The 21,120-nt window shown below is 42.5% G+C and overlaps 1 protein-coding gene across 3 annotated transcripts in view; it reads left to right on the top strand.

Annotated features, from left to right (window-relative positions):
- ccdc117 (coiled-coil domain containing 117) overlaps positions 1-18,930 on the top strand; it is a 36,117-nt gene extending 17,187 nt beyond the window's left edge. For all 3 annotated transcript variants that reach the window (XM_080208474.1, XM_080208477.1, XM_080208476.1), the window contains exons 3-6: positions 6,561-6,614; positions 11,033-11,287; positions 13,546-13,683; positions 14,995-18,930. In XM_080208474.1, the coding sequence (XP_080064600.1) occupies positions 6,561-6,614; positions 11,033-11,287; positions 13,546-13,683; positions 14,995-15,205 (658 nt within the window). In that variant the 3' untranslated portion in view covers positions 15,206-18,930. The remainder of the gene's footprint in view (positions 1-6,560; positions 6,615-11,032; positions 11,288-13,545; positions 13,684-14,994) is intronic.
- The last annotated feature ends 2,190 nt before the right edge of the window (positions 18,931-21,120 follow it).

The raw sequence follows: 21,120 nt of genomic DNA on the forward strand, positions 1-21,120 counted from the left end.
GGAATTCAGTAAGGCTCCTTACACAGTACCTTCTAAACCCATGACTGTTACCATCTAGAAGGACAAGGGCAGCAGGTACATGAGAACACCACCACCTGGATGTTCCCCTCCAAGTCACTCGCCATCCTGACGTAGTAATATATTGCCATTCCTTCACTGTTGCTGAGTCAAACTCCTGACACTCCTGCCCTAACAGCAATGTGGGTGTACCTATATCAGGGACTGCAGCGGTCTAAGAAGGCAGCTCACCACCACCTTTTCAAAGGGCAGTGAAGAATGAGCAATAAATGCTGGCCTAGCCAATGATGCCCATGTGAAAGTAATTATTATTCATGCTTTGTGTTAGCTCTCGACTTTACTATTTCAGGGCACGCCTGGCTCGTCTCCTACATTCTACCCTCTGTAGATTTGAGATCAACCAAAGTTCCTTTGTCTGTCTCTCCATTTAATCGCTACTCATCTATCACCCCTGTGTTCACCATATTGGTTCTTGATCAAGCAATGTCTTGATATAATTTTCATCCTTGCTTTCAAATTACTTTATGGCCTCACCATGCCCTATATCTTCTCTATTCCCACAATCCAGATATCAGCACATATCTAATTCTGGCCTTTTGTGCATTCCAGATTTGAATTGCACCACCTTCGGCTGCTTAGGTGCTAAGCTGTGGGATTCAATCCCTAAATTTCTCCACTTTGACCTAACTTTCCTCCTTAAAGGATAGGTTTTAGGCCGCGTCTTAATCACTCCTTTGGTCATCTGACCTAATATCTCCTTATGTAATTCATATTTTGTTTCATAACACCTTTTTTTTACTATGTTAGAAGTGCTTTAAGTTGTTATTGTAAGTGTTGCATTTCCCTTGTGTTTTAGTGAGATTTCTGTTATATTACTTAAAAAAAACACCCATAAAGAGAGGAGTAAAATTGTTAATGGTTTTAGTTAGGGGGCAAAAAAAATTAGAATAATACCAGAATGAGAACTATCACAAAATATTGAAGAGACTGGAGTTCTTTTCTATAGAAAAGGGGTGGCTGAGGAGTGATCTGATTGAGGCCTTTAAGGTAGGGAAAACATTTCCACTCGTGGTCAAGACCAGAATCAGGAGCAATAAATCACAGAATCTTTACAGTGCAGAAAGAGGCCATTTGGCCCATCAGGTCTGTACTGGCTTTGAAAGAGCATTCTACATAGTGCCACTGTTCTGGTTTATTCCCATAATCGTGCACATTCGTTTTGTTTTCAGATAACAGTTTAATTCCCCTTTGAGTACCTTGATCGAACCTGCCTCCAGCACTCTGAGGAAGTTTGTCCAGACTCCAGCCACTGTCTGGATAGTCAATAGTAACTCCAGTAGGACATTCTGAGGAACATCTTTACCCAGAGTGGTGAATTTGGAGCTCATTACCAAAAGGAGTAGCTGGGGTGTGTAACATAGATGCTTTAAGGGAAAGCTCAATAAAATGTGAGAAAGAAAGGGATAGAAAGATATGTTGTTGATGTGAGATGAAGCAGATGGGAGGAGGCTCACGTGGACCACATGTATTTGGGAAGGAGGTGGCTTAGTGGTACTGCCACTGGACTAGAAATCCAGATACTCGGTACTGCCCTGGACACGTGGGTTAAAATCTCAGTACAACAGATGGTGGAATTTGAATTTAGAATCAGGAGTCTAATGATGACCATGAAACCATTGTTAATTGTTGTTAAAAACTCATCTGGCTCACTAATGTCCTGCAAGGAAGAGTAGGCCACCAGGCCCTTCAAGCCTGCCACACCATTTGTTGTCCTTACCTGGTCTGGCCTACGTGTGACTCCGGCTATGTGTTGACTTTTTTTTAGGTGATGCACTCCGGATTTATTCACGTTAACACTTCATATATAGACACAGATTAAGTACACTATATTTAATACTTGAATGTGCACTGAAATTCATACACTGATAACAGTATAATATAGGCCTCATTGTGCGTCAAGTTTCATGACCCAGCGAATCCACCTAGAAATCTGGCTGATCCTTCTTCAGTTTACTTGGTCCATATTTACGGCAAAGAATTTAACTGCTGATTGGGTGCTATCACTGCCTTCTGAAATGGCTTAGCAAGCTACTCGGTTTTAGGGATGGGTAACAAATGCTGGCATTTTACAAGTAACTCCTGAATCTCGTGAAATAATTTAAAGAAAAGGTCCTGATGGACTGAATGGTCTTCTTCAGTTAATAACTATATGCAACTTTCTTTGCCGGAGAATACTAAGAATGGTATTTGCAAACAGAAAAACAAATCTGTTGTATATTCATTGTATGACTTGGATACTGCACTGGCAAAATGACTACTTAGCATAAAATATGAACCTGATGTGTAACTTTACATAGTAGTAATAGATGTCCCTTGGCATTGTGTGGGCATTTTGCCTTTTGCATACTTTGGACATTTTTCTATCTGTTTGAAAAGTGCGATGGACACCAATCATTTATATAGCCAAATGTACTGCACTCTTGTCACAGTTCTGTATACCTATGTTGAAGTACATGGAATTTCATATTGTCGAGTTCTTGCGAGTAATCATTTACATCTTGTTTTAGCAATATAAACTTTTTTTCAAGTCTGCCCACCAGTCCCTATTTAAGCAGAAGAAGACAGTATTTGAAAACTCCCCTATCTGAAGGTTAATCTCTCCAGCTGCCTTTGCCTAGAGCATCTTTGCAAATAACCTTATTCCTTGATATTTGTTAAGGTCCTGGACCAGAGCCCCAAGGTATATTGTGAAACCACATTAGACCCCAACAATTTTTCTATTTTGGCATAAATGTGAGGAAAGGATGCTTCACTCCAGGAGTAATTCCAGTGACACGTTAGGGATCTTTTATTGAAACAAGCTTTATTCATAATACAGTTTAAGTATGACTCTAACAAAACAAAATAATTCAACTGTTATCAAGTGAACAATCTTTAAACATGAAAAGAAACAACTTTAATTTCTAACATCGCTATTTCAGTGCTAAATAAGCAACATTCTTCTTACTGACATAAAACTCACTTTAAATATAGTTAGCAATCTCAAATATACTTGCTCTAATGAGTATAGGCAATCTTGGAGTTTTCAGAAAGATATAGAGTTTTCAGAAGCCTGAAAAATTCCCCAACTTCAACCAGAGCAACAAAACTCCTCCTCCTTTCAGCAAAAGCTTGTTTCTTCTTCTGCTATAGATCCAGGATTGTACATAAATCACAACATCTCATGACCCTGTCAGTCACTCTAATCTGAAATCCTAGGGGAACTTGGGTAAACCAAGGTCCATCCACACTAATTAACATAACCACTTGCAAGGTTGAAGTGAGTAATCATTCTGCTTTCCCGGCATATTAGTTGTGTTCCTACCAGACATGCTGACTATCTGTAGAGAAAGCTGAACTTTAAAACATTCTCTTGAAACATGAGAAAAACACTATATTTACATATAATTTTCACACTTTCATCACATTTTGCACTGTATTAACCAGTCCAGTTCCTAAGGTCAGATGGATATTTGTTCCTCTGATATGGGCAGTGCTGGCAAGGTAGGATATATGGTCCATTCCTTGTTGCTCAGAAGGCGTTAAAAGTAAACCTCCTAGAATAAGGCTGGAGTTAAATCTAGACTAGAAAAAGTAGGTGAGAGCAGGTTTCTTTCAACAAAGGACATTCATGAACTATTGTTTCAGCTGTAATCTGGCAGATTTCATGACCAATCTTAGGTGTGAGCCCAAAGAAAACTAGATTTTTTGAATCTGATTTCACAACTTCAGCACCTAGCCCATGCTTTTCTAAGGTACGGCTGGGGCTATATGCAGCTTATGAAGCCCCTCAACCCGAGGCAGTCTTCAAAGTTCCTGTCAGCTAGTTGAATTTTAATGTAATATTTGGATTGGCGCTAATGAGGAACTATTTTTCTCCTGCGTTTGCGGCTGATGGGCTCACTAGTCACTCTGAAACTAAAGGCTGGTAGACGAGAGACGCAAAAGTAAATCGGGCCAGAGCGCAGCAAGCGCAGGGCTGGAATACAGGGAGAAGAGTGATGACGAGTCGGCTGGGTGAGCCGATCAACAGTAGGGGCTGGGGGAGCTGAGCAATAATGGGCCAGGTACCAAATGTTGCTTGGGTTCAGGAAGTCATGGCTACATTGGGAATGGAGCCCAAGACATACCTGTGTCAAGGTCCGGAAAGGCAAGGTCTTGGACAGCCAGAGAGGGCAAAGTTTGGCTCAGCAAGATTTTTTCTGTTTCGATGGAATGTGGGTGGAGACTGCGCGTGTGACTGCGGATGTGCGCGGGCGTGAGAGCATGCAACTGTGGGCGCAGGAGCAAGCATGCAACTGCACATGGACAAGTGAGTGACCATGCGCTGGTGAGTTTGAGGGTTGAGTCTACCTTACATCTGGTCCCAGTTGTCTCATTCATTCTATCTGCCACATACCGCTGCTAAAGGCAGCATGATGGCACAGTGGTTAGCACTGCTGCCAGGGAACCAGGTTTGATTCCTGGCTTGGGTCACTGTCTGTGTGGAGTTTTCACATTCTCCCCATGTCTGCGTGGGTTTCCTCTGGGTGCTCCGGTTTCTGCCCACTGTCCAATGACGTGCTGGTTAGGTGAATTGGCCATGCTAAATTCTCCCTCAGTGAACCCAAATGGGCGCCAGATTGTGATGATTCGGGGATTTTCACAGTAACTTCATTGCAGTGTGAATATAAGTCTACTTCTAACACTAATAAATAAAGTTTAGACTTCAGATTTGCAGCAGCTATATTGGTGATGCAGTGGTAGAATTCTTGACTGGCACACAGGACGCCAGGGTTCTATTCCCAGCTATTGCAAAGCTGTTCTCTTGGGTTGGCAAGGCGGTAGAATGGTCAGCATTAGTGCTTTAGTTTCCTCCCACAGTCCAAAGATGTGCTATTTAGGTAGATTGCACAATTTCCTCTTTAGTGCCCTAAGATGTGTAGGTTAGATGGATTAGTCATGGTTTTTTTATTACTTACTAGCGTCACAAGAAAGTTTACATTAACACTGCAACGGAGTTATTGTGAAAATTCCCTAGTTGCCACACTCTGACGCCTGTTCACAGGGAGAATTTAGCATGGCCAATACCCCTAACCAGCACGTCTTTCGGACTGTGGGAGGAAACCAGAGCACCTGGAGGAAACCCACGTAGACACAGGGAGAATGTGCAGACTTTGCATAGGCAGTGACCCAAGCCACGAACTGACACTCCAACATTTTGGTCATTATTTTGTTGTTTACTCTTTTTTAACTCAACGATTTATTGCTACGACATTGCTTTACATTTGTTCATTCATTGTTCCTTTCCTGAAAATGTCAACCTTTTCTGAAATTTAGTTTATTGTTTTGCCAAAAACAACACTTTCCAAAATCTGCCCATTGACCCTCGAGTAAGAAAGATATGCAAATGTGTCCACCGGAGACTAAGTAGTTACGAGTGTGATGAATGAGTTTTAAGAAAGATTTCCACCCCCATCTCTCCACTTGAAGTGTTCAGGGAGGAAGCAAGATTGACATAGTTCAGCTCTGCTATCAGGAAGAGACCAGAATCAGAGGAATGGATTGCTCTTGAGTAGTTATAAGACTGGGAAAGATTGCAGATATATAGTGCAGCAAGATCATGGAGTGGTTTGATCTTGGGAAGCTAGGACCTTGACCATTTTACCCCAGCTATCTCCATGCTGAGATTGACTAATGTATCTAAAATCAGTGATGGAAGTATATTATTTGGGGATGAAGAGCTGCTTTTGAAATCTGCTTTTTATGTATGTTAAGTCTCTTGCTCTATTTAGGAAGACCTTTGATCACTTGCGCTGATTTAAGACTTTTTAAAAGTATTCATTGCTTTGATTTGTTTGGGATTAAGGCTTTATTAAGTGTGGTTGTCATGAAGACTGTTAAGGGGTACAAGTGTATACTTTTGCACAAGTGGGATTATTTACCACTATGGTCTCAGAAGCTAGTATAACACACTTTATAACCTCCAGTCACTGAACCTTGTTGTGTCATTGGGGTCAGTGACAGTGCATGACACTCTTTATGATGTCAGTGGGATGGCATTAAGTGACTGGGTTTGCCCCTGTCAGTTGTGTTGCACTTGGAGATGCCATTTTTATCTACAGTGTGCTCCTTGGGTTATAATAGTGCACAACTGCAGATATGATATTCTGTGCCGTGACCATTGCCCACTATTAAAAATGGTATGCGTCTGACTATTACTTAAAATCTGCACCAGTGTGTTTATGCATTCAGAGGAAGGTGACATGTCGGTATCTCAAAACTAAACTTTTTGAAGATCTTCAGGACTTGCCTTATCAATGGCATTTTGGAGTCTAAAAGAATTCTACAACATCACGTTAGAATTTTATAGAAAATTCATTTTTTTAAGCAGGTAGTAGTATTTCAATATAATTTTTCAAATTAAGTAATCCTGTGCTCAAAATGGGCTGATTTAAAATAAATAATTCTTGCTGTTTATGTAATTTCTTGTTCTCTGTCTAATCTCTGTTTGTTTTAAACAGGAGGAATGAGTTTTTTTTCAGGAGAAAGCACAAGCGGGAGCAAGAGGAAGATGAGTAAGTATCTTCATGAAGCCCTGTTATTCTGTTATGTTTGTGGGATTATAGACTAGAAATTGTAGTTTGGCAAACAGCATTAATTGGATTTTTAGGCTTGCTGTTAGTATTGCATTTTATTTGTGTCACAGTTTACTAGAATGGTAATGTGGTAACCACATGTCAGTATCCTATCTGAGATCTTGTGAATGTTGTGCTCAATAGCATAATTACCTCGCCAGTAAAAGAAACAGCAAGTGTTAGAGAAGGAAGGTGAATTTGAGACCATCATAGGAAAGAAAGCAAGGTAAAAGTGGATTAAACACAATAGAAAATTTAAAAGAAGAAGAGATTCTGTAAGTAAAAGCAAAAACTGGTGATGCTGGAAATCTGAAATAAAAGCAAAAATGGTGGTAAATAACTCAGCAGGCTAAACCGCATCTGTGAAGAGGATGTAGGCCGGAAGTTTATCGGCACGTCTGCCCAGGAATTGGGACGGGCCAGGTGCAGAGTGGAATTTTCTGTTGACTTCAGGTGGGATTTTACGAGCCTCATCCTGGCAAGATCGTAAAATCCCGGAAGTAGTTTAAGTTTCAGGTCAATGACCTGAAGATTGTATTGATGTTATAATCCATTTATGTTTTAAAATTTGGTATCGGCACTCATGACACCCTTGCTTTCCTGTACACTTCTTCAATTGGCTGCACAGTAGAATATTGTTAGATTGTCTAATACAAGTTGTCTGGTTTTTATTCAGTTGTCTTCAATGAAAACATTGATGTAAATAATGGAAGAGCAGGAAATGTAAATGTTGCGGAAATTTATGTTGGAAATATACTGATTAAATGGAAGTAAAATGGAAGCAACAGATGAACGAGAACTGCATTTGCAGAGACGTTTGGTACCGTGCTACTTAAGGTTGTTGCACAAGATTAAAGCTCATGGAAATGGGGCAATTATTAAAAGGGATTGAGAATTAGTTCACAGGCAGAAAACAAAGAATAATTTTCAGGTTGGCAAATGGCAAGCAATGGGATGCTGCCAAGATCTTTACTTGGGCTTGGTTATTTACAATCTATACCAATGATTTTGAAGGCATTTTATAATATAATGCCTTTCCTTCCTATTAAAATGTAACACTTCATATTTCTCAGTTAAATTTTATCTGCCACAACATGTTTATATCTTCCTGAAAAAGTCACTGTCCTTCTCACAGTTCACAATACTGCCAAGTTCTGTGTCAGATTTATGAAAAGCCTAGCACCTACCCTGTGGAATTGCACTACATACATTCCTCCAGGTTGTTAGAAAAATGACTAAAAGCACTACTGTTTACTATATCCTATTACTTTTATTCCATGGTCTTCAATTTTGCTCGCCACTCTGGCAGTTTATCAGATGTCTTTTGGAAATTCATGTACATTACGTAAATAGTGTTACCCCCATGCAGCATCTCTGTTACCTTATCAAAGAAACTCTGTCAAAACAATGCTGGCTTTCTAGACTTAATTTACACTTGTCCTGGTTAATAGTCTCATGAACATAAAAATTAGGAACAGGAGTAGGCCACTTAGCCCCTTGTGCCTGCTCTGCCATTCAAGACACCATGGCTGATCTGACTGTAACCTCAACTCCACATTTCTGTCTACCCTTGATAACCTTTCACCCCATTGCAAATCGAGAAGCTATCTTGCTCTGCCTTAAAAATATTTAAAGATTCTGCTTTCACAGCTTTCTGAGGGAGACGGTTCCACATACGCATAATCCTCAGAGAAAAAATTCTTGTCATCTTTATCTTAAATGAATGACCCCTAATTTTTAAAAAAGAAGAAACAGCATCTGTGAAGAGCGACGTAGTTAATTTCAGGTCACATTCACCCTTCAACAACTCTTTGGATCTTAAAGGTTTTGATCAAGTTGCATCTTAACTTTTCTAAAATCTAACGTCTTTAACCTTTCCCCAAGACAGCCTGCCAATTTCTGGTGTTAGCCTAGTAAAACTTCTCTGAGCTACTTCTAATTCATTTACATCTTTCCTTAGATAAGGGGTCCAGTACTGTACACAATACTCGTAGTATGGTTTCACCAATATTCTGTACAACTGAAGCATAGTAATCAACTCCTCTCACAATAAATAATAACATTCTATTAACTTTTCTAATTATTTGCTTTATGTGTATACTAGGATTTGATGAGTCATGCACTAGGACAGCCAGATCTCTGCACCTCAGAGCTTGACAATCTCTCACCATTTAGATAATAAACTTCCCTTTTTATTCTTCCTGCCAAAATGGACTATTTCACATTTGCCCACATTGTGTTCCATTTGCAAGATTTAATTTTATCATCAGCAAATTTAGCAACCACACCTTCAGCCCTCTTTTCCAAGTCATTTACATAAAAGCTTTTTCACCACTGAAGTAAAATTGACTGGTCTGTAGTTGTTAAACTTATCCTTGCACCCGTTTTTCAAGCAGGGGTGTAACATCTGAAATTCTCCAGTCCTCCTGTTGTGCAGCCAATGCTCAAAGAGGATTGGAAGATTATAACAAATATCTCAGCAATTTCCACTCTTACTTCCCTCAGCATCCAAAGAATCCAGTGCCTTCAGTGCATAACAACTTTAAAAGTTCATCCAACTTTTCTAATATCTCCTCCTACCCCATCTAGTACCTCAACTACCTCCTTTTAGAGTATGACTTTAGCACCATCATCCTCTTAGGTAAAGACAAATGCAATGTAGACCATGCCCTCCACTTTGATCTGTAATTGCCCCACCCCATTTCATATAGGTTTTTACTATTTATATGCCTATGGGAGATATTACTTTTTCTTGTATATTAGCTGCTAGTTTCTGATTTTCTTTTGGATTTCCCCTCTGAACTTTCTGTACTCAGCCTGCTTCTTGTATTATCAATTTGATATCTGCCATTTACATCCTTTTTCTGCTGTTGTATCTTACTCCATACTTCTTTTCATTCAGAGTTCTGGTTTTAGTTTTCCTACCTTTCCACTTCTGAGAATGTACTTTAACTGTACCCAAACTGTGACCTGCCAATCTTAAGAACTTTAGGAGTAGGCTATTTGGCTTCTTAAATCTGTTTTGCCATTCAATAAGATCATAGTTGAATTGTGGCTTTTACTCTATTTTACTGGCTTGCCCCCATTGCCTTTGACTCCCTTGTAGATCAAAAATTTGTCTAACGCAGCCTTGAATATATTCAGTTAAACAGCTTTGTTCTCTATTGGTGAAATGCAAAGATTAAAGCCTCTCAGAAAATAAATTCCTTATCTCAGTCTTAAATGGGAGACCACCTACTTTGGAATTTTGCCCCCCCTAGGTCTAGATTTTTCCCTGAGAGAATCTCTCTGCATCTACCCTGTCCTCTGAATCATGCATGTTTCAACAAATCTTCTCTTGTTCTCCCAAACTAGTATAAAGCTAACCAATTGAATCTTTCTTCATAACCAAACTACTTCATTCCCAGTATCAACTTAGAGAATCTTCTCTGAGCTGCCTCCAATGCAAGTGCTTAAATAAGGAGACCAAAACTCTCTGCATTACTTTTGGCGTGGTTTCACTAATGCTTTTTGCAGTTTCCAATTTACCTGGGTCAGATCTGTTCTGACCCTACTGAAAGTTTAAAGTTAGTGTCACAGTAGACTTAGATTAACACTGCAATTAAATTACTGTGAAAATCCCCTAGTCGCTAGACTCTGGCACCTGTTCGGATACACTAGGGGAGAATTTAGCATGGTCAATGTAAGTAACCAGCACGTCTTTCAGGTTGTGGGAGGAAACCAGAGCACTCAGACAAAACCCTCAAAGACTCTGCACAGTTACCCAAGCCGGGAATCGAACCAGGGTCCCTGGCGCTGTGATTCTGCAGTGCCTGCCACTGTACTGCCCTGAAACTGTCTTTCGTCCAATTTAGTATTATTTTCCATTGATCTTCGTTGTTTTCCATGGGTAATCTAAGCCAAAAATTCTCTGACTGATAATTGGTTGACTTGACCCACCTCATTCTCCCAAAGTAGAAAAATAGATTATTTAAAATCAAAGGAAACCCCACTCCCCCATTGCCATCTCAGCATGATTTTCTCCTTTTCTCTTCATTGTGGAGTTTAGTCTCTTCTCATCTGACATTTACACAGTGGAATAGGATAGAACCCTTAGCTGGAATCTTAAATTTCTGCATTCCCTACCTAGATCAATTGTAGCTCTCCCAACTGCTACCTTAGTTGAGATTAGGTAAGTAAAAACTTGTATGAGTTTGGGGGGTGGTGATTATCTTGCTGCAGCACTAAACTACACAGCTTGGAAATGAGTTTTTAACTTCATTGTTGGTAACTGAGAATCAAGAATAAATGATGATCTGCCTTAAATAAAATATGCTGCTGATATTTGTGGATTGATATTTACTCTCACTCTCTCCCAGTGCTCCTGCTCGAAAGAAACGTCTAACTGAGAAGATGCTGGACTGCCTGATGACTTCAGTAAATGGTTCACATAGCTCCTGGCCTTGCACTCCATACCCACAGGAAAATGCGTTATCTGATGTTGCCTCCACTTCTTGGCAGATTGGACCAAGCTCTCAGGAATTTAGGGTGATCGAGAATGACGCAACCTATATGGAAATGAAGCCGGATCCAAGCGAAGAGGGACTGCAGAGATTGAAGGAAATTGAAAATCGGTACGAAATTCTGCCAAACTTAGCCTGGGGGATTAACAGGGTAAATATGTAGCGTTACGGGGACATGGCCTGGGTGGGATTGTTGTCAGTGCAGGCTCGATGAGACAAATGGCCTCCTTCTGCACTGTAGGGTTTCTATGATTCTGCTGCTATCAATAATAGTGTGGGAGGTTATTGGCGGCCTTAGCCCGTCCCCTACTCGCCATACTTAACATTATTTTTGAAGCAGCCGTGCTATTTGAGAAAGTAGTTTAGAAAGTAGAATTGGCGAACAGATTTGCTTGCACTATGAAGAAGGTTGCATCAGTAATAGACAGGCTTGAAGCCTTATCAGCCTTCACAATAGGATTCCAAAATCTATAACCAAGGTCACGGTCTGAGACAAGGACAAATAGGAGGAAAATCAGACAATTTTGCATGGTGGGGCAGGGACAGAGGAAAAATACAAATGTTGATTCTTAGTGGTCTATTCATAAGATAAACCATAGTTTGACCAGCTGATATTTGAATATCTGCTTATAAAAAAAAATTCTGCAGTGGACTGCTGTGTATTGTGGCAGTGCTTAATCCTATGGAGTTTTTAATATTTTCTTTTAAAAGGGTTTATGTTAATATTAAGATCTGAAAATGAAACATGAAGTGGTTAAATATGTTTCCTGAGGAGAACAAGGTAGTGATCGTCAAGGCCCAAGAGAATTTGCTGGGTTTGTTACTTAAGAGTTGAGGATGCTGAATAAAGACATGTTGCCAATCTGCCAAAGAATTATCCACTTCAATATATTTAAACATCAAATACTTAATTGTTGCAGAATGTGAAAGAAAAAGTGATGGGACACATGTTAAGCAAGTGGCATATTCAATCCTGAGCCTTTAGACCATAAGATTTAGGAGCAAAATTAGGCCATTTGGCCCATCAAATCTGTCAGTCAATCTTGGCAGATATGTTTCTCATCCCCATTCTCCTGCCTTTTCCCCATAACCCTTCATTCCCTTATTGATCGAGAACCTATCTATCTTTATCTGAAAGGCACTCAATGACGTGGCCTCCACAGCCCTGCGTGGCATTGAGTTCCACACATTCACCACCCTCTGGCGAAAGAAATTCCTCCTGATCATCCCAGTTTTAAAGAAGCATCCCTTCACTCTGAGGTTGTGCCCTCAAGTTCTGGTCTCTCCCACTAGTGGAAACATCTTCTCCACGTCCACTTTATCGAGGCCTCTCAACATTCTGTAAGTTTCAATTAGATTCCCCCCTCATCCTTCCAAACTCCATCGAGTATAGACTCAGGGATTCCACAACCGCTCCTCATAAGTCAAACCCTTCATTCCTGGGATCATTCTTGTGAATGTTCTCTGGACTTTCCAAGATCAGCACATCCTTCCTTAGATATGGGGCCCCAAAGCTCTCCATTCGCCTGACGAAGGGGCAAACCCCAAAAGCTTGCGAGTTTACTATCAAATAAATTGGTTGGACTTGAACCTGGTGTTGTCAGACTTCTTACTGTCGTTACACATCATCAGATCCAGATGTGCCTGTCCCCAAGTGGGCTCTGTCGTAAGCTGCTGCAAAAAAACGATCCCGTAGACATTCCACAAATTCTTACCTTAGGATCTGCTGCCAAGTTGATTTTCCCAGTCCACCATGATTACTGTAATGTTGCCCTTCTTGCATGCCTTTTTTGTCTTGATTTATTTTCTGCCCCACATCCTGACTGCTGCTAGCGGGGCCTGTACTTAACTCTCATCAGGGTTTTTTTCCTCTTTGCAATTCCTCAACTCTACCCACACAGATTCTACGCTGTCCGACCCTATATCCCATCTTGCTAATGATTTAATTTTGTTTCTTACCAACAACGAACCCTGCCTCCTCTACCCGCCTGCCTGCTGTTTTGATAGGATGCATATTCTTGGCTATTCAGATCCCATCTTGAAAGAGAGGTATTGTTTTCAAGGTTGAGTTATATTATTTTAGTCCAATACCTGATGGGAATTAGGTTACTAATTTCAGCGAGACAGGTTTTGGCCAAATATTTGTTTGAATCCTAATTGTTTAATACGTAGAACTTCATTTTAGAAAGCACAGGATTTGTAATCTTCGTTCTGTAAGTTGTAAGTACTGCTGCCGCGTTGCGGGTAGCTAAGCTGAAGTTACTAGTAGTTGCTAATGATTGCAATTGTAGCTGTCATTGCCTTGATGGCAATTCAGTGAGACTCTGTTCTTTTATTTGGTTAATGTTGATATTTTTCCCACTCCTCAGGCTTATTGAAGGAGATGATTCAGAAGCTGATGGAATTGAGGTTTCGGACATGCCTGTACTCGTCTTGTCTGACTCTCTCCGAGAAGAACTGAGGCCTGGTCTGGAAGAAATTTTGCCTCGTAAAATAATGGAATCCCTGTAAGTATGATCTAAGTTTTCTCCAGTGCACAGCATTTATAGGATTCTGAAAGTGGGGAATTGGGCGTAGTTGGCAATATTTGTTTTTTCTTTTCTCCCCTGTTTCTCTTCAAATGAAGACTGCATTGTCACTTTCATCCATCTTTACCCCACACTAGCTATTTGTGTAAGAGGCTACGTGGCACTGTGGGCTCTGAGGTAGGGACACCCCATCTGTAAAAGTCCTGAATGACATGTCTGGACCATTCCACAACAAAATATCCAAATCAGAAGTTATGCTATGAATCCAAAGGATAGTTAGTGTAAGGATCAGAAATGTTCACGGGACTTAGGCTTTGTCTTTTTATTGAGGTGCGAGCAAAAATTTACTGTGGATGTGACTCGTACTTAGCTGGATGCTGGTTACTGAAAGATGCTTATCTAATTGGAGAAAGTAACTTGATCATATTTAGAGTTAAATATAAAAATTTTGGTATTCAAGGTTTCAGAGAGAAGAGCAGTTCTCTTGAGAGCAGCAGATAACTGAGGAATTTTATTTGCGGTGGTTGTTGCATTTGAATGTGTAATGAGACATTGCACTCTCTTGCGCTATTATCAAATAAAAATTTGGGGAATAAGTACTTGCCATGTCTATTTGTTCTGTAAGTTATTTTAGTATCTTGACAGATTGGCACATGTGCTATGCTGCTGGCCTCTCCTGGGGAATAGGTCTGCCCCCACATTTTTTGTGTGAATCACGCTAGTGCACTGTGCAATGCACAGTGTGGAAAATTCATTTTGAAACTCCCGTTGAAAAGAAATGGGGAGATTTACTCATTTTTTTCGAGAATTTGACACTTAGATTTTTTAGGAGAGTTGCCTCCCATCTGTCTCACCAGCTGGAAATGTCTTGCTGATTTGCTATGTTCCCAATGCAAACAGCAGCTTGTTTTCATGTAATGACTATGGTGTCAGGCTAGTACACTCTTACAGTAGTGGATTTCAGTTAATTGGAATAGTCTTCATTGTGTGAATGAAGCTGAGAGACTGAAGTTTGCCTTTTCAATTCTGGTTCTTTCCTGTCAATAGAGACCAACAACAGAACTGCTGACATTATGTTGGCATGTGCAGAAGTTAGTTTTTCTGTTTGTAATTTTACCCTGGGGAAACAATTCCAGATGTATGCTGCAAGTATTGTCACCAGGAGTGAGCAAACTAATGTAAATGGTCTGTGATTATGCTTTGAAAATTGAATACTAATGCTTGTTGGTTTGCTTTGATTTACATAAGTTGTCCTCAAAGACTCTAACTTGTCCTTTTTTATCTTCTCAGGAATCGCCCATGCATGGAACTTGTTCTGTGGAGACCCCCATGTGAGCCACTTTCAGATAAACTTGCAGCTTTAACGGAGCAAATAAACTCCAAACATAGGCAAGCACAATGCAACCCTGACGTGTACAACAAGAGCTTAAAACTGGATTCATCCTTAATGTGCGGTGATATGAATCTAACCAGCACACCTGAAGAGGACATGGAACTTTAGGAACAGCTTGTGGGGTAAAAGCATTCTGACTTGCAAAAATCCTCCATGACAGGGTGTGGAGTACTTTCTGTTCAAGTTTTGAAGCTTTTTAAATTAACATTTTGAAAGTTTGATGCCTCCACTGTTCTCGCATAAACCAAATTCTGAACATTGCTGCAATCTTGTACATTGTTTGTGTAGTGACTGCACATGGGGTAGGTAGCCTTTATATTTTTGTAAGCATGTTCTTATTGCAGTCAATTGATCTCACCTGTGAAATAATCAGCTTTTTTTTGAGAAGCTGAAATGCTTGTGGGCAGAGGAATAAGTGCCCTAGTTTATAATGCACCTGAGATACAGATTGTTTTTGTTTCTATTTAATACATGGTGTGGTAGGACATTGGGAGAAACATTCCAAGCCATGGCCACAAGATATGTTCAGTGTGTGGCTATACAGGAAAGGTATTTTTTTCACTGCTCTTAATATTAAGTGGAAATGTTTAATATTGAACTGTCACTTGCTAATAGCAAATTCATGATAAAAATTGGTTTTTCTGCACTATGGTTTTTGACAGTGGAAAGAGAATCCTTCAGAGCAATTGGTGTAAATGCAAACAAAAACCTTGCACAGAAGAGAAATCGGTGTCATATAATCTATTTATTCTTTTTGTGCACAAAGGTCTTTATAAACCACAGTTTCTTTTGACACCTGTCCCTTATGACAGCAATATTGTGGGAAATCTGAACATCACTCCATCCTTGTACCAATAGATGAAATGGAAATGGCAGCCTAATTTAAATGGCTAGGCCGAGCTCACTCTGAATCTTTCTTTTAGTAAGTTTTAGTTGTCTTGAAACTGGTATTTACAGACTTGTCAATGCGGTGCTCTGAACGTATCACTTTCATTGTAAAGCCGACCTTACCAGTTTTACAAACCAATGGGTCTAAATTTTCATTGTTTTTTGGTTGGATTCTCTGGCCTCCCCTCAGCAGTTTTCTCGGTGGTGGAAGATAGCTGTTTGTAGCCAGCGGGACCATCTGCTCCTGCCGCTGTCAGTGGAAATTCCCATTGAAGCCACCTCACACCAGCAGACCAGAGACTCTTACCAGCATGAATGGCCAGAAAATTCCAGCCTTTATCTCCCTCCTGGAGATAGATGGAAGAATAGGCCAGTTAACCCCATAAACTGTGTTGCCATTCAATCTGATCACAGCTGATCAACTTCTCAATATCAGTTACTCATTGTAATTTGTCTCATTCTGATCCTTGGCTTGATGAAAGTACTTGTGCAGCTTTTTGATAAAACATGACTTTGGGATTAACCCAGGGTTTTGTTGCCTCTTTAATAAGACAAAAGCACTGGTGTATTAGAGGATTAGGGCCAACATCCCAGGACCACGAAGGGGTGGAGATTGTTTCCCTGCTCAATGTAATGGTGGCTTGTTGAAGATTAGCTGTAGCTGGCCTGTATTTCCTCTGTGTGAAAATGGGCAATGCACCCCTCTAATAGCTGTGAGGATACAAGCATCATGTCTGATTTTTTTTTTCAACCATTGCCTCATTTAGTTTCAGCACAAACAAATAGAGCCCTGTTTACAGCCATTAAAGTGCCAAAATCAGGATCCGAAAATGACGTGGTGACCAGACTGTATACACTACAGTAAATGTGGTCTAACCAAGGTTTGACACAAATGCAGTATTGCTACTTTGCTTTTCTATTCCTTCTCGAGCTAAGTCTTGTTGCTTTTTCTATGGCCTGATTAATCTGGCCTACTGCTTTCAATGATTTGTGTATTTTTACTTTGAGATCCCTTAGTTACTGTAGCCCATTTAGATTCATATCTTCAAAGCATCTTATGACCTTATTTGTCTTTCCAAATTATAAAATCTCTCACCTATCTGTGAAATTAATTTGTCCATTACATGATTATGCTACAAATTTTGTTTTGTAATTTCTTCATGCTCCTCAATATTTCATTTCCCTGCCAATCAACAAGCATTTGATTCAATCAGTGGATGAAGTTTAAATTAATAAAAATTGTGAACAAAAGTGGTCCCACTATTGATGCTTCTGGGACTCCACTTTTTACCATAGAATGGAATAGTATTCTTATCATTGCACTGTCTGCTCTGTCATGTGCCCCAACTCCTCATTCTCCTTGTGTCAATAAAGACATTGTGGTAATATGGTACTTTAGTGATGACTTTCGGAAAGTTGGATAAATTGCATCTACTGCATACTACAAGTAGTTTAATGAGGTTGGTCAAAAAAAACTCGCTGTTTTTGAAATCCTTTGTGTCAATATTATGTTTGTGTTTCTAGATGTGTTTTCTAATTTTTTTAAGCAGGGATTGCATACTTTTCATTCATGGTAGGATGACTAATCTATAATTCCTGGGACATATTAATCTCCTTTCTGAAATATGGTATAACGTTAGCTGTCAATCAGTCCCTCTGGCAATACACCTTTTTATAATGAATTATTAAATAGTGCAATAGTGCCTTGAGTATCTCATTAGATTCTTTTAAATGCACAGCTATAATCCATCCAAACTGGAGTTTACCCTCTTTGACTTTATTAGTTCAATCTTTTTCCTGTTATCTAAATACAGTTATATAATTTCTGATCTCTGCCCATGCTGCAGAACCTGTTCTGTATCCTGTCTAAATACTGAAGCAGAGTAATATTTCTGCCACTCTCACTGCCTCTGATTTTACCATGTCCCTTCTTTAATGCCTTTCTGGTTGTGTGTTTTAAAATTTATTTGACTGTAGAATGTTTTAGGATTTGGCTTTAATTTATTAGCTCCTCTTTTGCTGATCAACTTCTCTCCTAATATCTTTGTGTTCTTCCTTGTCATGCTCTATCACAGGAAGTAATCTGATAAGTACAGGATTCTACCCCCAGCCTTTAGTGACCAAGAAATAAACAGTATAGATAAGTTGTAAATATGAAACATGATGCTTCACAAAAATGTATTTATTTTGATACTGAATTGACACAGCCCCCAGTTGCACAAGTTGAAGTGCATTTATTTGTTGCTTTATCATTCTATACTCCTAGAACTAAGAATTTCAGTATTTTTTCAAAGCTTTTACTTGAAAGTGATTGGGCAGAAGTAGAGTTCTTTAATTTATCGTTGGTAAAAGGGTGGTTTTTGTATAGCTGACTTCAGGCTCGATAGATTCTGAGGAATTATAATGTTTTTCATGGTTATTCTAGAATTCTTCAAGCAGACGTACTTATGAAGTTTGTACTTAGAAATGCCTTTTAATATTTGTAACTATGAGGACTGTTTAAGCATCTGAGTTTGCAATAGTAGATGACTGGATTTCCACCTGTCTAACTCCGCTCATTTTAAAAAATAAATTAGATTTGAGATCTATTGGTAAGCTACCAATATACCAAAGGTGCCATTCTGTTTATTTTTAAATTTGTCTAAATTAAGTAACTGAGATTGGGTTAAGTGAGACTGATATTTAAGGTATGGGTCAATATGTGTGAAAGGATAAACAGGCTACTCAAGTTCATTGTGTTGGAATGTACAATCCTGTTCATACAGGACTGAATGCTGCCTTCAGGCAGTGCCCTTTGATGAATAAAGTGCACCATTGTATATATAGTGTTTTATTTTATTGTGTTGAATTTTGGGTTTATTCAGAGTTCAGAAGCATAATGTACAGAGATTTTCATGGTTACTGTTTCTCTGATTTTTAAAGCTGAATAAACTGCCTACTCTCCAGTCTAATTGTGTATGTGTTATTTAATATTGTTATACAGTACGTGTATGAATGTTATTTAATATTGTTATACAGTATTGAGGACCAAACTTTTGAGAGCAAGTAGAGGGGCACGAGAAGCTGCAAATTCCGAGGAATGGGCCAGCTATGGGAGTCCTGCACGAAGTGTGTTGCTGGGGAGTCTCAACAACCGGCAGATTAATAAAAACAAACAATTTAGAAGGAACAAGTGATAGAATGGGTGTTACTGCTGCATCTATTGCCATTCCTGTTTGCCCTTGAGGGTGGTGAGCTGCCTTGAAGCACTGCAGCAGGTGGGTGTGCTCTCTATTTTTAAGCAAAGTTTATTACAAAATGGTGTAATTGGAGGAGCAGCTCATTTCAGAATCTTTCATTCCACTTAAGACACTTGGAGAACTGGTTCCACAGGCCACACTTCCCTCCTCCCCCCTCCCACCCTCTCTCCCCTCTCTCTCTCCCTCCCCCTGTTCTCCATCCCTCCCCTCCCCCTTCTCTCCACCTCTCCTCCCCAGCTCCCTCCTCCTCCCTCCTCCTCCTCCCCAGCTCCCTCCTCCTCCCCAGCTCCCTCCTCCTCCCCAGCTCCCTCCTCCTCTCCAGCCCCCCATCTCCCTCCCTCTCCCCCTCCCTCCCTCCCTCTGCCCCTCCCTCCCTCTCGACCTCCTCCTCCTCCTCCTCCTCTCCCCTCCTCTCCCTCCTTCCCTCTCCCTCCTTCCCTCCCCCCTCCTTCCCTCCCCCCTCCCCCTCCTTCCCTCCCCCCTCCTCTTCCTTCCCTCCCCCCTCCCTCCTTCCTCCTCCCCCCTCCCGCCTTTCTCCTCCTCCCCCCCTCCCCCCCTCCCCTCGCCCCCCTCCCCCCCTCTCCTTCCCTCTCCCCCCTTCCTCCTTCCCTCCCTCCCCATCCCTCCCTCCTTCCTCCCTCTCCCTTTTCTCTCCTCCCTCTTCCTCCCCCTCCCCCCTCCCCTCCCTCCCCCTCCCCCTCCCCTCCCTCCCCCTCCCCCCTCCCTCCCTCTCCCCCCTCCCTCTCCCCCTCCCCTCCCTCCCTCTCCCCCCTCCCCTCCCTCCCTCTCCCCCCTCCCCTCCCTCCCTCTCCCCCCTCCCCCTCCCCTCCCTCCCTCCTCTCCCCCCTCCCTCTCCCCCCTCCCCTCCCTCTCCCCCCTCCCCTCCCTCCCTCTCCCCCCTCCCCTCCCTCCCTCTCCCCTCCCCTCCTCCCTTCCTCCCCCCCTCCCCCTCCCCTCCCCTCCTCCCTTCCTCCCCCCCTCCCCCTCCCCTCCCCTCCTCCCTTCCCTCCCTCCTCTCTCCACTCCCTCCTCCCTCCCCCCTCCCCCCTCCCTCCCTCCTCCCCCACTTCTCCCCCCCTCCCCCCCCCCTTCTTCCCCCCCTTCCTTCCTTCTCCTTCCCTTCCCCCCCTTCTCCTTCTCCTTCCCCCCCTTCTCCTTCCCCCCCCCCTCCCCCCCTTCCCCCTCCCCCCTCCCCTCCCTCCCCTCCCCCCCCTCCTCTCCCCCTCCCCTCCCTCCCCCTCCCCCCTTCCCTCTCCCCCCTCCCCTCCCTCCCCCTCCCCCTCCCCCCTCCCTCCCTCCCCCTCCCCTCCCCTCCCCCTCCCCCCTCCCCTCCCTCCCCCTCCCCCCTCCCCTCCCTCCCCCTCCCCCCTCCCTCCCTCCCCCTCCCCCTCCCCCTCCCTCCCTCCTCCCTCCCCCCTCCCCTCCCTCCCCCTCCCCCCTCCCCTCCCCTCCCCCCTCCCCCCTCCCCTCCCTCCCCCTCCCCCCTCCCCTCCCTCCCCCTCCCCCCTCCCCCCTCCCTCCCCCTCCCCCCTCCCTCCCCCTCCCCCCTCCCCTCCCTCCTCCCCTCCCTCCCCCTCCCCTCCCTCCCCCCTCTCCCCTCCCTCTCCCCCCTCCCCTCCCTCCCTCACCCCCCTCCCCTCCCTCCCTCACCCCCCTCCCCTCCCTCCCTCTCCCCCCTCCCCTCCCTCCCTCTCCCTCCTCCCCTCCCTCCCTCCCCCCTCCTCCTCCCTTCCTCCCCCCTCCTCCTCCCTTCCTCCCCCCTCCTCCTCCCTTCCCCCCTCTCCCCTCCTCCCTTCCCTCCCTCCTCTCTCCACTCCCCTCCTCCCTCCCTCCCTCCCCCCTCCCTCCCTCCTCCCTCCCCCTCCCCCCTTCCCTCCCTCCTCCCCCCTCCCCTCC

The sequence above is a fragment of the Carcharhinus amblyrhynchos genome, chromosome 20, assembly GCF_965287045.1.
Source record: "Carcharhinus amblyrhynchos chromosome 20, sCarAmb.v2.hapA, whole genome shotgun sequence".
NCBI lineage: Eukaryota > Metazoa > Chordata > Chondrichthyes > Carcharhiniformes > Carcharhinidae > Carcharhinus > Carcharhinus amblyrhynchos.